The sequence below is a fragment of the Peromyscus leucopus genome, chromosome 14, assembly GCF_004664715.2.
Source record: "Peromyscus leucopus breed LL Stock chromosome 14, UCI_PerLeu_2.1, whole genome shotgun sequence".
NCBI lineage: Eukaryota > Metazoa > Chordata > Mammalia > Rodentia > Cricetidae > Peromyscus > Peromyscus leucopus.
Window position 1 is genome coordinate 46274128 of NC_051075.1, and position 16151 is coordinate 46290278.

At 33.9% G+C, this 16151-nt stretch overlaps 1 protein-coding gene across 14 annotated transcripts in view; it reads left to right on the forward strand.

Annotated features, from left to right (window-relative positions):
- Gphn (gephyrin) overlaps nucleotides 1–16151 on the forward strand; it is a 410602-nt gene that overhangs the window by 194031 nt on the left and 200420 nt on the right. For 8 of the 14 annotated variants that reach the window (XM_028876088.2, XM_028876093.2, XM_037210656.1 and 5 more), the window contains 2 exons: nucleotides 7796–7862; nucleotides 11645–11917. In XM_028876088.2, the coding sequence (XP_028731921.1) occupies nucleotides 7796–7862; nucleotides 11645–11917 (340 nt within the window). Of the gene's footprint in view, nucleotides 1–7795; nucleotides 7863–11644; nucleotides 11918–13573; nucleotides 13682–16151 lie in introns of all 14 variants that reach the window. The other 6 variants (XM_028876083.2, XM_028876082.2, XM_028876085.2 and 3 more) reach the window with 1 other exon arrangement.

Consider the following 16151-nt stretch of genomic DNA (forward strand, 5'->3'; position numbering starts at 1 on the left):
TCGGATGAGGACACAGAGGCTTCCAGTCTGAGGAAACAGGATCAGCTGAGGAATTGCGAGGTTTGTTCTGCATTCATTCCAATACCTGGCTTCGGGTTTGTTTTTATTAATAAGACCTGTTAAAATTCCTGCTACAGCCATGTTTTTCTTCTTTTGAAAATTCTCTATATAGGTCACAAGCCCATTTGTTGAATGGATTATTTATTTTGTTTTTTACTCTTTGTTTTTTCATTCTTTGCATATTCTGAAGATTAAACCCTATCAGTATATAGCTAGCAAAGATTCTGTGAGCTTCCTCTTTACTCAGTTGGTTTTTTTGTTGGTTTTTTTTTTTGTTTTGTTTTGTTTTTGATTTTTTCTTTGGCTATGTTTCATATTGTTGGTATTCTTGCAGTGAGATCTGGGCCACCTGTGGCCTTCCTTTGTTAGTTCTGAGTTTGTAACGTATAGAGCTGGTATCTAGGCATCTGGGTTTGTCTTTGTTGGATGGATAGTTTGTGTTGGAATATTCCAGACTTGCTGTAGTAGGCTCTGGTGGTGACAATAGCCAGGTTGAAGGAGAATCTCAGGTATTGAAGATACAATAGAAGAAATAGATACTTTGGTCAAAGAAAATGTTAAATCCAAAAAATTCCTGACAAAACATCCAGCAAATCTGGGACACTGTGAAAAGACCAAACATAAGAATAATAGGAATAGAAGGAGAAGAATCCCAGCTCAAAGGCACAGAAAACATTTTCCACAAAATCATACAAGGAAATTTTCACAACCTAAAGAAGGAGATGCCTATAAAGATACAAAAAGCATACAAAACACCAAATATATCGGACCAGAAAAGAAAGTCCACTCACCACACAATAATCAAAACACTAAACATACAGAACGAAGAAAGAATATTAAAATCTTCAAGGGAAAAAGTCCAAGTGATATATAAAGACCGACCTATTTGAATAATACCGGACTTCTCAGTGGAGACTCTAAAAGCTAGACGGGCCTGGAGAGAGGTCCTGAAGACTCAAAGAGACCAAGACTACTAATATAACCCAGCAAAACTTTTAATTGGCACAGATGGAGAAAACAAGATAGTCCATGATAAAGTCAAATTTAAACACTCAGACGTATCTTCCCCTAGAAGGAAAACTCCAGTCAAGGATATGAAGTGGGGTGGAGAAGGTGAAGGGACCCATGATTGGTTGCAAGCAGGGCTGATCCTGGCAGAAGCCTAGAGTTTCCCTGGCACACGGGATGAGACAGTGGGACTAGGCAGAGGTGTGGGGTGTTATTCAGCCTTCTTTAACTAACTAAATATGAGTGGATCCTGAAAAAAAAAAAAGGTGAAAACAGCTACATATACACACTTTTATTTGATAAGTAAAAAAATAACACATTTGTATATAGACCAAGAAGACCATTGAAGCCAACTGATATGTCTCCTAAAAGTCAAAGATGAAAAAAAAGTAAATAATAAAATCAGTAATACTTTATTATTATGCAAAATATAAGATAGATCTCCTTTGAGTCCACAGTGATGTAAATAAATGTTTGAACTAAATAATGAGTAGAGGACAAGGGACAAATCTCCATTAAAACCTCCAAGGATTTTCTAGCTTTAAAAAGAAGAGGACAGAATTCCCTACTCCTCAGTTAGTCATCAGCTGCTTACACTGGCTCCCTCTAAAAAGTACTGGGGGAACAGGGGAGTAGAATATCTTACTGTGGGGGTAAGTTACAGGTACTTAAGCTAGGCAGTCAAGATAATGTGAACAAACAAATTATATAGAGAGCACATACTTTTCATATGATGCAATAGAAGTAGCATTTCTATGGCTTTTCCTCAAAATTCTAAGAGTAGTTATAACTTGAGAAAATACCAGAAACTCACTACACAAATCTGTCCAGATATTCACAACTATCAAGATTAAAAAAATAAATAAACCTAAGGGAAGTCTGAGAAACTGTCACTGCCAAGAGAAGCATTATAGATATGAAATAAAAAAGTTATTTAATAATCTAATGAGATCCTGAAACAGTAAAAATTTGTAAGTAAAATAACAAGGAAATATGAATAAACTATGATACTTTTTTATTATTGCTATAAATGTAAGATTCTGATATGAGACATTAAAGATAGTAGAAATTGGTACAGATATAGAGAATGTCTATGTAGTGTTTTCTTTAAATCAAAAAAAGGAAATTTGATAAAGAAAAACTTAAGTTCAATTCTATTATCATATTATATTCAACTTAAAAAACGACAAAGTAAATGAGCTATTTCCCAAATAAAGTACTAACATAAAAAAAGAAAACATGTATAAAGACCAAATGGATTTAAATGAAACAAAGATGATCATTGGATGACTTATTAACCTGAATCACCATACTAATAGAAATCAAAGGGGAACCTATAATTATCTCAACTGATTCAGAAAAGTACTTTTTTTATTTTTGAAATTGTATTTTAGTTACATTTCTTCCTTTCCTTTTCTCCCTTCAAACTCTCCCATATACCACTCCATCCAGCTTGCCTTTATCTTTATGTTTTTTTTTTAAGATTTATTTATTTATTATGTATACAGAAGAGGGTGCCAGATCTCATTACAGATGGTTGTGAGCCACCATGTGGGTGCTGGGAATTGAACTCGACCTCTCAAAGAGCAGTCAGTGCTCTTAACCTCTGAGCCATCTCTCCAGCCCTCTTTATGTTTTATCAATTGTTATTGCATGAATATTTGTGTGTGTGTGTGTGTGTGTGTGTGTGTGTGTGTGTGTGTGTGTTCCCAATTATAACCCATTGGGTCCATATGATTTACTTGTATATATGTTTGCAGGGCTGGCCATTTGGCACTGGACAGCCAATTGGTTTGCTCTTACCTGGAGAGAGCCGCCTCTCCCCACTCACAGCTTTACTTAGTTGTCTGTAGTTCTTTGCGTACGCTTGGGGCCTCATGGTCTTTTTCTCATGCAATTTGGCATGTCATTGGTTTCATCCATGTTCTGCTCACATATTGGTGAGACTTTACGAGCGTAGTTTCTGATATTACTAGAGAGAATCTCACAGCTAATTACCAGAAAAGCATTTAATAAAATTCCATACACATTTATGTTCAGTGGTTCTGAGCAAACAAGGATTAGAATTTTTCTTTAATAGTGCAAATGTAGTTAACAATTACGTATTACTAATATTCTTTGGTTAGAAATAAAAGTCCTATTGTAACTACTTCTACTCGACATTGTACAAAGCAAAACGCTTTGTATAAACATTGAAAAAGATAAAACAGGGCTTTATGAATACACATACCTAAATTTGATAATGATCAATAGTCTTAGAACCAGTAGATAATGACTTCCCTGTAGTGGCATAATTGGATTCCCCCTTTCAGCTAACCTTCCACATTCTGTATACTCTAGCACCTCCCAAGGCCCCAAGGCCACTTAGAGTTAGATCATTATATACAAATAGCTAAGAGATATAGGGACAGTGACTGAGATCAGATAAAGGTCTAATGACCCTTTCCACCCCCTCCTCCTCTTAGAGAACATCAAAATAGTCAACAAGGCCAATCCTGAAGGTTTCTTACAAGTAGTCATAGCTGATCTGTTGAGGAATTGTGGCTGTCGTAGTCAGAAGGCAATGCTATATAACACCTAATGATCAGATTGCGAACTTTTAAGATGTGCATAGTAAGAAATACACTTCATGCTGTAATCCTGCGTGTGCTCACACACACTGGTATGTCTTTTTGTACATGGTATGAAGAGATGAATGAATATATATATGTATGTATGTATGTATGTATTTAATCATATCCATACATGTATGTGTATTAGAAGCATATAGTGTATGAAACTATCAGCAAGAGACCCTGCCTCGATAATTAAAATGGAAAACAATCAAGGAAGTGACATGATTTTAACTTTGGGCCTCCACATACAACTGTACATGCATGCACCCACACTCATATAATTACACAGGTATATAGGCTTGTATACCACACATACATATTAAAAGTTTTCTAGAAGAACTGATTTCCCACAAACCAATCTTATCATTACACCTTATATTCTTTCATTACTACTTTTTAAAAGTGTAAATCTCAGCTGTGGAGTTGGGATATAGCTTAAATAGTAGATATTTTTGCCTTGCATGCAGAAAATCCTGGAGTGGGGTTAGGGTAGAAGTTTAGTAATTCCAGCTGTGTTTTACTTTTCTTTGGTTAAGTAACCACAAAACTTTGTTGTCTCATCTGTAAAGTAGAAATTATGCTAATAAACTAACCCATAGGGCTGTTGTTGGTGTGATATGAAAATTAAGTAAAGGGTAGGGAGGTAGTCCAGTCAGTAAAGCATTTCCTGGAAAGCATCAGGTCTTGACTTCAGATCCTCAGAATATGTACATAAGATGAGTATGGTGACCAAAACTTGTAATGACAGAAATCATAATGTGGGGAGTGGAGACAGGCAGTCCCTGAAGCTTGCTGGCCAGCCAGCTTAGCCTACTTACCCTGTCCAACAAAATGTGGAAGATTTTTTAGAAATGACACGTGAGGTTGTCCTCTGATCTCTGTACACAAGTACACTTGCGTGCACACACACAGACACTCACACAGAGAGAGAGACAGAGAGACAGAAGAAAAGAAAGACACAAAGAGAATGTGAGTAAAGTGCATGTCGAGAAACAAAAAATAAATATTAGGTGTTACTTACTTGTTAGCTCAATCTAATTGTCATCATATTATTATTTAATAATAAAAAGTCCCCCTATAAATTACCTTCTGTGAAATTTAAGAAAGTGAAAACATGATAAAAATCGAAGTTGAATATAAAAGGAAAATAAATGATACTTATTAGATGCTGGGAAATAAACATTTCAGAAAGTGAACAAAAAGTATCAAATCAATTTTTGTCTAATATATTCTATTATATGGTCTTTCTTTCCTTACTATTATAAACCTACTTTAAGTTCATTTTTAAATATTGTTCTTGAAATGGTAGTGCTTGGTAATACTGAGCAGAATCCATCATTGGTCCCCAATGCTTTAAGAATGTATTCTAGTCCTGTATAGTGATTGTGTGACTTCCAGTATCTAAGCTTTTGAAAGAAGATGGGCCAAGTACTTATTTGGTTCTTATTTTTTTCAACTAGTACTTGATGTATTATAATTCAAAAATTATGTTACTCCTTTTAATAAATTAATTTTGAAAACTTATTAGAGAGTTTCAGTAATTAATACAGAATGGCACGGAGAATAAATAGTATAAAAATTCAAACACAAACTATTACAACTGTTCTCAAACTTTTCCAAGCATCCAGATCAACTAGCACTCTTATAAACATCCAAATTACTGGATCCAATCCCCATCATTTCTTATAGAGTAAATCAGCAGCAGAGGGGAAGATGGAAGAGAGAGTTGGGAGATTTGCATTTCTAAGTACCCAAATAACATATATAACGCTGGTCCAGAGACCACACATTGAAAACTACTGATGTATCAAACTAACATTTTCCTGTGTTGCTTCATATTTCCCACATAAACACCTAAACTACTCTTTCCTTCATTCTTTCCCAAACCCTTTTCATCTGTTGAATATTTCCTTCATTAAAAACCACTAAAGTCTGTTTCTCCTATAACATTTTTACTCATGCCCTCACTTAGAGATGTAATGCTTTATTTTATGCTTTTGAGGCCAGGCCCACCTCGAACTTAGAGATACTCCTGTGCCTCTGCCTCCCACTGCTGGAACTAAAGGTCTTTGTCACCTCAACAGCAGCAGTAGTGACTTAAGAAAGGATTTCTGGGGGTTAACTGGGGGTAAGGGGAGGGGGTGGGAGGGGGGAGAATAGGGGAACCCGTGGCTAATATGTAGAACTGAATGGTATTGTAAAATAAAATAAATAAATAAAAAAGAAAAAAAAGAAAGGATTTCTTTTTCTCTCAAGAATTTATCCCCTAGTAAGTTGTATATGCTCCATTGGAAGATCATACATCTAAGAATATGTCCTTGAAGAGTTTTGTTTTGTTTTGCTTTTAAAAGGACACAAAGTTAGGTGGGGAAATGGATTTTGGAAGTGTTGGGAAGTATTATGATCAATGCACATTGTAAGAAATCCCAAAGAACTAATGCAAAGTTTAGGAAATAAATTTTTAATAAAAGAATGAATTCCAAAATGAAATAGATAAAGGATGATTAGTAGACATTTTCAAATATATGCAAGGCTTTAAGTAAATGCTAACAAATTTTCCCATTCAGATTGTAAGACAAGAAAAGTAAAATATATGACAATTATAGATTATTTTTTAAAAATCAGTGTCATAGAATAAGCTCCATCGTAAGAACATTTGTAAAATAGAATTACATGACAAAAAATTCTGACTTATAAATGTTTTAAAATAGCATAATTTCTTTTTCAAAGATAAAAATAAAATGTAACCACATCAAAATCCAGCCAGTTAGTGAGATAGCAGAATTCTAATTCTTATAATAATTAAAATATACTCCATATATGTATGAAATTCTCAAAGAACAATTTTAAAGACAACTTGTAAAAGAAAAAGAACTCAGGTGTTGTTTGAATCTTAGATGGTCTTTTAATAAAAAACCAAAACAAACAAACAAACAAACAAACAAACAAACAAAAAATCCAGGGCCAGCTGTCAGGGTAAAAGCTGAAAGATTAGAAAAGCCAAACAGCCAACCACTAGTTCTTACCTCTATGAAATCCTCAGTCTAAATATAGTGAGTTCCTGTTTCCTCGCACCTTATATACCTTTATCTGCCCAGACGTCACTTCCTGGGATTAAAGGCATGTGTGCTTCCCAGTACTGGGATTAAAGGTGTGTGCCACCACTGCCTGGCTCTGTTTCCAGTGTGGCGTTGAACTCAACAGAGATTCAAATGCATCTCTGCACCCTAAGTGATAGGATTAAGGGTGTGTGCCACCACTGCCTGACCTCTGTGTCTAATCTAGTGGCTGGCTCTATCCTCCAATCCCCAAGCAAGTTTATTAGGGTACACAATATGTCACTACACTCAGGCCTTCCATTCTTGACTCAATTTTCTAGTGCCTTCTCCTTTTGTTTTGTTTCTAGCCAGCTGATTTAGACATGGAATTGAACTTGGCCAGTGAAACAGGGACCATGAATTTAAAAAGGAGTTGGGAGAAGGGCCTGGGGGAAGGGCAAGAAGGAAGGAAGGGATGGGAGAAGTGTATAATTAAATTATAATATCAAAAATAAAATTTTAAAAAAGAAATTGATGAGAATCTCTCAAAGACCTTTCTATATTAAAATACCTATAGCTAACAATCATTCTGTTTATGACTAAGCTCTCTTGCCTTTTCCCCCCACAGCAATTCATTTGTAAAAATCCCTGTTTACTTTCTACACTTGTTGAAAAGTTAAAGAACAAATCTAAACCTCACTCAACTCTTGAATGCTTTCTAATTTAGACTTTTGAGCATCACTATTACGACATTATATATATTAATGTACTGTATCCTTGAACTGTTACAATTTGAAAAGCTAAAACTAAACAAAAAGGCAGTTGTATAAGTGTCAGATTACTTTAAAATAGCTAATTTATTCTGATTCAATATTCAGTCCATTTTTAAAATTCACTGTACTAAACATTATTATAAAAACATCAGTCAGAATGTTCTATTTGTATAATAATTGATAATTTCTTACTGTCACATTTTACTCCTATAATAGATGTTCTCATATAAAACAGTATGATTGGCCTTTGTTGAATATTTGTTGCAATTCATTATTCAATCCACTTTCTCTTTCTTTTCAGACCAGTGTGTGGAATAAGAGGAAAAACTCTGATAATTAACCTACCTGGTAGCAAGAAAGGATCTCAGGTAAGCATTCTTTACATCTTATGGTTTAATGAATGTTCATATAGCCAACCAACTGTAAGAGCAGACAACCCACAGTCTGAACATAGCACAAAGCTGTTCACTGCTGACACTAATTAGGAGTTCAAGAGATTCCCAATAAGCACCCTCAAATTCTATAATTCATTAGGATGAACCAGAGAACTCACTAACACTTTATAGGCTTACAGTTATTGTTTATGGAAGGAAAGACTACAGATTAAATTGAGCAAAGAGAAGTGCACTGGAGTCCAGTTAACATATCAGATGCAGAGCTTCTGTTGCCCTCTTCCTGTGTACTCAGGAATTTGTTACTCTGTTGCCATTGTGACATTACATGGAATATCAACAATCAGATAATCTAATTTGAGCTAATAAGTTTATCGTATTTCTGTTTGTTTATTCATTCTAGCTCATCATATACTGTTCACATGGCTGAATTTTAGTCCTTATCCTTTAGCCTCCAATATCTTTCAGAGGCAAAGCAATACCAAAGTATGTCCAAACCTGCAGTGTAGTTTACATTGTTAGAAGATCTGGTTGCCCAAGGCCTTTGACAAACAAGAACACTCTCAGTCATGGCAGTCTGGTATCCTAGAAGTTCCCCTTCTAGTAGCTAAAGGCAAGGCTAGACTCTTTCTGTGTGATAATTAATTCTGTACTACATTATGGTATGGTATGTTCTGGGCTTTGGCTAAGGCTTTTTACCAAACAATTAACATTCCTCAAAAATGTATATTTTAACATTTATTATATCACCTAACACAGCAATATTATCAATGAGAATATGCCTGATTTGCAAGCAGCAACATGAAATATGGTTAGATTTAGAGAAACAAGTAATCTACACTTTAAAGATAATATATATATTTTCATATTTTAATTGTAATTTACTAATTTTCCATCTTAATCTTAACATTTATGCAATGCTGTATAACAGAAATTAGCTGAAACAATTTCCAGTCATTTGCTGGCCAATCATTTTATGTTGTTATTACACTTTAAGGAGGCCTTAATTCATGTTCCAAATATATTTGACCAAGAATAATCAGTACTACTATAGTAATAACAATGCCAATATTACAACATATCTAAATATAGAAATAGTACAACTGAAAAAATATGAAGTCCAAAGATAGTGGATTAAAATAAAGTCAGGCCTTTATTATACTTGTCTTATGAAGCATTACCTATCTTGTTTTGTGTCTCTTACATCTTTGAAGAGGTATAAAGTTCAACCACTATGCTGATTCACATTACCATTAGTAATATTGGGTTAACCCTTCATTTTGCAACAGGACATTGTCATCTACAAAATTCATGTACAAGAACCACACAATCACTTAAAAAAAAGTTTTCAGGTCGTTTTGGCTTTGTGTTTAGCTATATATGAAGATATCATGTAGGTATCCTCAACCACATAGGGCTTTCAGGCCATAGGTTAGGTGCTTCATAACACCACCCACTCAGTCTATTCCTGTTCATATGATATGGTTACACAGATAAAGAGCTAGTGGAATATCTTTCCACTTAGGCAATATAGTATCATCCATTGTCAAATCTAACTTATCCAGATGTGGTAAGGGTAAAAGCAAACATCAGGAATTCTGACAAAAAAATAATTTAAAGATAATATTTAACATCTTCTTGCTTAGAAAGTGTCCCCTGTTGTGGCACCCACAGTTGTTTTATTGCTGTGGCCACTGTGTCAGATTAGAAAAAAAAAATTTAGGTGTCATGGGGGAAAGGGTACATTTGTAAGGAAAAGCATTTAGTTATGAGTGTCTTTGTGTAAGTGCCCCTTTCCTTCAAAAGTGAACTCAACTAGTAGGAACCTTCTTTATTCATCTGCCTTCCTATGTTGAATGTGATAAGACACTTATGAAGGCATATAAGAGCCCTTCATACCTTTTCCCTCCATGTGAAGACAAAAGTTTGAAGCACCCATGTCATTCTCCAAAGATGAAAATCCTAAAACTTATCTGTATCCTCAGGAGTTACCAGCATCAATTTTAATTTGACAGTTATATGTTGAACTTTCCCTCTTCAGAATATTCCCCATGGCTTTCTATGGTTTCTGACTTACTTGTTGACAGATTGGACAGTTATTGTTGACACTTCATGCCTCAAAGGTTGCAAGATAAATATATCTTAACTTGGCCTATCTTGCTTTGCTGTAGCTATCTAGTGTTCACTTACCTCTTGGACTCATGTAACCAATATAAGCATCCAGATATGTATGATTCCACTCAATTTCTAATCCTAGGAAGAAGTTCTTTGGGTGGACATTGACATATTTTACTTTAATACACACCCTGAAATCCCAGGAATGACTTCAATATGCCCCATGCATCTATGTCTTCAATAGATCAGTTTTTCATAGCTTTTTCCCTGAATATGTAACCATATGATATTGAACACTGCTCCTGAGTTAGGAAAGTAAACATGTAGGTATAGCTGAGATATACAGCATAACAGTATAGGTTGTGCTGACAGTTCACAGGCCCTAGGAACATCATGTAGTTCAAGCATGAATTATTTGTTGTCATCTTCTTCAGCCACCTGCAAAGTTGGAACATTCCAAAGGATGAGCTTCCCTAGTGACAGCTTCAACTTGAAGTGATTCCTAAAACTACATACTAATTCACGGAACTCACTGAAAGGTGTTATAGTTATTATTTACACAGGAAGGTGATATGGATTAAAATGAGGAAGGGGAAAGTGCATAAGGGCAGAACATAAGAGTTACCTATGAAACAAAGAGCTTTCATTGTCTTTTCTTCCTTAGGACCATGCACATGTTACCATCCTGTCCTAGACACATGGCAATATACATGCAGAGCATTGCCAATGAGGAATACCAGCCTTTGGTATTCATAGTTTTCAGGGTATCTGGTAGTCAAAGATCCCAGCAAATAAGACATTTTTATCATGCATGACATTCTAATGTCTGAATATAGCCTCCTAGAAACTGAAGGAAAATATCAAACCTGCATTTCATCAAAATTATATTCTTTAATATACTGTTTAAACAGTAAGCAATTGAGCCCTACAAAAAGAATCAAAAGTTTAGTCATTCTTCAAGGTATGCCTTTAATGCTCCTAAATTTTTTAAGGTATTTCTTCACCTCTTAGACTTTATTAAAGTGTTGTTTTAATGTGAAAGAGAAAGACTTCCATCTTTTCCTCAGACATAATTAGCTCTGTATTCTGGCTATAAGTCCTTGCCTATTGTCTTCTGGGGATGCGTTATAGATAATAATGATGCATGAAGAAAATATTATATTGACTTCTATTCACAAGTTTTTACAATTTTATTTCTGTTTTTGCTTAACTGCACAGTGGTTTTGTGATGACTATACTTGTATGCTTCATGGTAATAGAATTTCCAGTCTGAACAACAAAAAAAATGTGGTCCTTAATGTGGTTTGTTAGATCCAAGCCTTGCACTAGCAAATATTTTGAAAACTCTCCTCCTTCCGTATCCTTTCTATATAAAGCATAAATAAATCCAAAGTTGTATCGAAATTGTACTTTAAAAGCTTAGTGTACATTCATCTAAGGATTCATCTAAGGACCATAACCTCTAACATGGAAAATAACATATGCTGTGATTATTCATATTTCACATTAAAAAGATGTGTCAAATATGACTCATTCTTGAGATGGATGGAAATACAAATCCAAAATTAGAATCAATTTGACTGCCACCATTTTATGTCTCCTAAAAAGCCTAATTTTTATTCTTTTTTTGTCTTTATGGGCAGGAATGCTTTCAGTTCATACTGCCAGCTCTACCTCATGCCATTGACCTTTTACGTGATGCCATTGTAAAAGTAAAGGAGGTGCATGATGAACTTGAAGATTTACCTTCCCCACCACCTCCTCTTTCTCCGCCTCCTACAACTAGCCCCCATAAACAGACAGAAGACAAAGGGGTTCAGTGTGAAGAAGAGGAAGAGGAAAAGAAAGACAGTGGTGTAGCTTCAACAGAAGATAGTTCCTCATCACATATAACTGCAGCAGCTATTGCTGCAAAGGTAAGTGTGCTGAGAGAGACAGAGTTCTGAAACACCCATGGGGAATTTACTCATTTCACCCCTCTTTCCATTTCATCCTTCCATAAGTTTAATACTTCTTGGGAGCATCCTAAAAACGGAACTTGAATATCCATTAAGTTTTGTCATTGTGTTCTATGTCCTGGTACAGATTGTAAGCATTGAAGTTAGTTTGTACTCTAAGGCACTAATGATATGCCAATTACCTATGTACACTATAGTGATAAATAATATGATATTTAAGAACTCTTTAAAGTTGCCATTTTAATAACTTAATAATGTACAATGATTATGTATTTAGAACATCCAAACTCCACAGATTTTTAAAAAAAAAAAGAAAAGTTAAAAGACCTCAGATGACTCTTGAATTTAGTTGGAAAAGAGTAATTTTAAAAAATTTGCCTGGTGTGAAGGTATAGGGAACCCCTAAATAGTACCACAAAAAAAAATTTTTAAATACAAGTTTATAAGAGGGTTTTGAATTTTCCCCAACTAAATATTTAATCAATTATTGTCAAACACAATTTATCTTAGTGGTATAGAGAAGAAATGAATTTATTTTCCTTTTAATTTAGTAAATAATTTAAATATTAAGATAACAACAGAGTTTACAAATTTTCTTCAGATGGATCTAGAAATAAATAGAAGTGTTTGAGTAAATTTGGTCATCTTACTGTCACATGTTCATCATAATGAACATGATTTATATCATTATTTATGCCTACTAAAACCCAGCTGCTCTATTTTAATAACTTTAGGAAGTAGCACATCACTTTTAGTAGTGATAATCATTCATTGTTTGATATAATACAGGCTTAAAATTTAATTGCTATATGAAATAAGTTGTAGATCACATTTTGGCTATGACTATAGGAAAAAAATCTTAATTTTTAAAAAGTATTTATTCTTTGATAAAAAAACAGTGTAAGAGAATGAATATTTTGTTCTATTTTGCTAGCATTTAGGGAAATACTGAATTTCAATAGTTGTGAACAATAATCAGAAGTTATAGTGCTGTGGAAACTTTGATAAAAATCGAGGCCTGAAAATATTTAATCAAACCATCATTTTCAGCCTTACATATTTTCTTGATACTGCTTTATAGATATATTAGTAAATGCAGCCAATAGCACTTTTCAAGTCTATGACGACTTTTCATATGGCTTAGTTCTGAATTCCTTATTGAAAATAAACAGATTAGAATCACTAGAAGTCCTTCTTGGGTCCATTAGGTAATCCTTCATTGAACACTACCAGATTCTGTCTGTAGACCATTCAATAATCCATTAAATCCTAACCATACTATTAAGTACTAAGTTTAATTTTTTAGTGGAACCAGTTAATAAAATAGGTTCATTTTTTTTTAAAATCGTTGTGTGTTCATTCTTCTTTATCCTTAATTAAAAGGGTTAGTCCTTTTAATTACAATTAATTGTTGTTCCTTTACAGCATCAATTTTTGGTTGTAAAGGAAAATACAACATATAAAGTCAAAGATGATTTTGTCACTTTGAATGTAGAAAAATTTGACATTTCATTGTTCCATTTGTGATCATTTTTTTTTCTTTTAGTCATTTTGCTTATGTAATTTCATGCTTTGCTCTCACAGTATTCATAATTGTTATATGTTATACATTAGAAGCATCCATTCTACACCAGTCCTGCTGTTTTCATGGCACATCATGGACAGCCCATCCCTGGTATCATCAGTTATTCCCATCATGCAACAGGCAGTGCAGATAAACGGGTAAGGCAATGAGTTTTGAATAATGATTTTGCAAATATATATCATACTTCCTTTATTTATGGAGGTGGGCTATAACATATGGAAAATGAGTTATTTTATTGTAAAAGATCTTCAAGGATATTGAGCATACCACATCAAGGAATTAATTTTTATCTTCGGTGCCTAAATTTCTCCACAGTCATTAAAAGTCTGTCATTTTTAACAGTGAACTTTCATCACATGACTTTTAAGAAATTCAGCTCAAGAAGTCTGGGTTTTCTTTGTTTGTTTTGCAGTTTTATTGAATACCTGTAAATAAATTGCCTAGCTTAATTAAGGTAGCTTACCTGATAAGGTACATTGTGTCTTAACACCTAGAAAGCTTAATCAAACTAATATTTAATTTGCAGTGGCTTTTTATTTTCCTGAACTTGCATCTCTTTTTGTTTTCCTTCTCTGTGTTCTCATGGTAACCACTGAGAGCTCAATCTGTGACTTTAATGATCATTAATCTTTAGAAACAGGTACCTAAGCATACATATCACTTCTTTTTACTCAGGAAAAGCAAAGAAAGTTAGACTTAAAATTAAAATTCTTAAATATAAATCATTTAATAGCAATAATTTAGACCATGGATATAAGATTAAAAAAAATCCATTTCAATCCATTCTGTGCACATGAAATAAAAGGGAACAAAAAAAGAAAAAGAAAACTAATTCATCAGATGAAATTTGACTTGATTTACTTAGGAATTACGTATGTATATAATAACCTTTTGGAAGATAACACTATCAAATGTATAATTTAACGCTTACATTGCATAATACATATCTGGTTGAAAATAAAATTGAGTTAGTCAAACGACACATGGTAAAATTAAATTGTGGTTAGTTTAAATATTAGTGAGTGTTTTTGAGCGGTGCCAAATTTGAAGCCTTTCTTTTGGTAATCACATTTTATAGTGCTATTATAACCATTATAGAAAACATTCTGAGCTTTTAAAATAAAAGTCATTGCAAGATTCTACATTTATAACTAAGATTATTGGTTACTATATTCTAAGAATATCAGATTAGATCCTCAAAAATTATTTGAGGGCTGGAGCCCTCAAATGAATAAGTGGTTAAGGGCATGTGCGGCCCTTCCAGAGAACCTGGGTTTGATTCCTGACACCAATGTTAAGTAACTCACAACAGCCTTTAACTCCAGCTCCAGGTGGATCTAAGTCTTCTGTTCCCTGTGGGTCCTTGAACTCAAGTACACACATCTGCAAACAGATACAAACATATACATAAAGTGAAAAAATGATAAAAATAAATAAATCTTTAAAAGATAATAAAATACAATCTCTTAAGAATTATTTAAGTAATATTTATTTTCATTTCTCACAAGGATTTACATATCTGCTATCAATCATTTCAGGTATATATGAAAGGTAATTATCACCTATGATAGACATGAATTATCGTGACCTAATTTTCTTTTTTTTTAATTAAGAAAATTTTTTCATTCATTTTACACACCAATCAAAGATCCCCCTCTTCCCTTCTCCTGCACCCCTGTGACTTAATTTTCTAGAAGAACTAACTAATTTGAAAATAGCTCCAAAATGCTAAAAGTGGATGTCTTCATGGTAGGACTCAGGAACTTATTTATTGACTGGAATTTAATATTCCTTTGTAAGTAGTAGCAGTATTAGTCATTTTGTCATTTTAGCAAATATTTATTTTTTCAGTTAGACTTAATTTTTATTCCTTTTCTAAATGATGAGTCATTTATCAAAGCATCTGATGCTCTTATTCTTTATACTGTACCTCCATAGGAAAGAATGGGAAAAAGAAAAAAGAGGTAACAGTCAATAAAACACCTTTAATGTTCTTGGGGTTTCTTAATACATATAGATTATTCCATGCCATTAAGAATTTGAAACCTAGGTAGAATTGCAGTTATTAGTACTATTTTACTTTCCCAAGTAATTTTGTTCTTCTTATCTTCTTAACATCAAAAAGAGAAACTTGATCAATGAATGCACTGACTTTTCAGCTGTTACCAGTGATCTGATTACTACTTATTGTCAAATTTTTTGGCTGCCTGCCCAGCAGGCATTTTCCATTCCCTCTTCCTAATACTGTACTACATATATCCCCATCACATAGTTTGAGCAGGTTAGCTTAATATAATCACCGTTTTAATTTCATCTAACCACAGCTATTACTTCAGGTAACACAGAATCCAAGCCCATCACAGCTCGTGGTTCTCAGCTCCAACTTTCTTTGAAGTACTGGGGCACAAATTCTGTTTAAATATGAGTATGAATGAAGAAATACACATACCAGCCAGGCAGTGGTGGCGCATGCCTTTAATCCCAGCACTCTGGAGACAGAGGCAGGCAAATCTCTGTGATTTCAGGGACAGCCTGGTCTACACAGTGAGTTCCAGGACAGGCTCCAAAGCTACACAAAGAAACCCTGTTTCGAAAAACCCAAAAAGA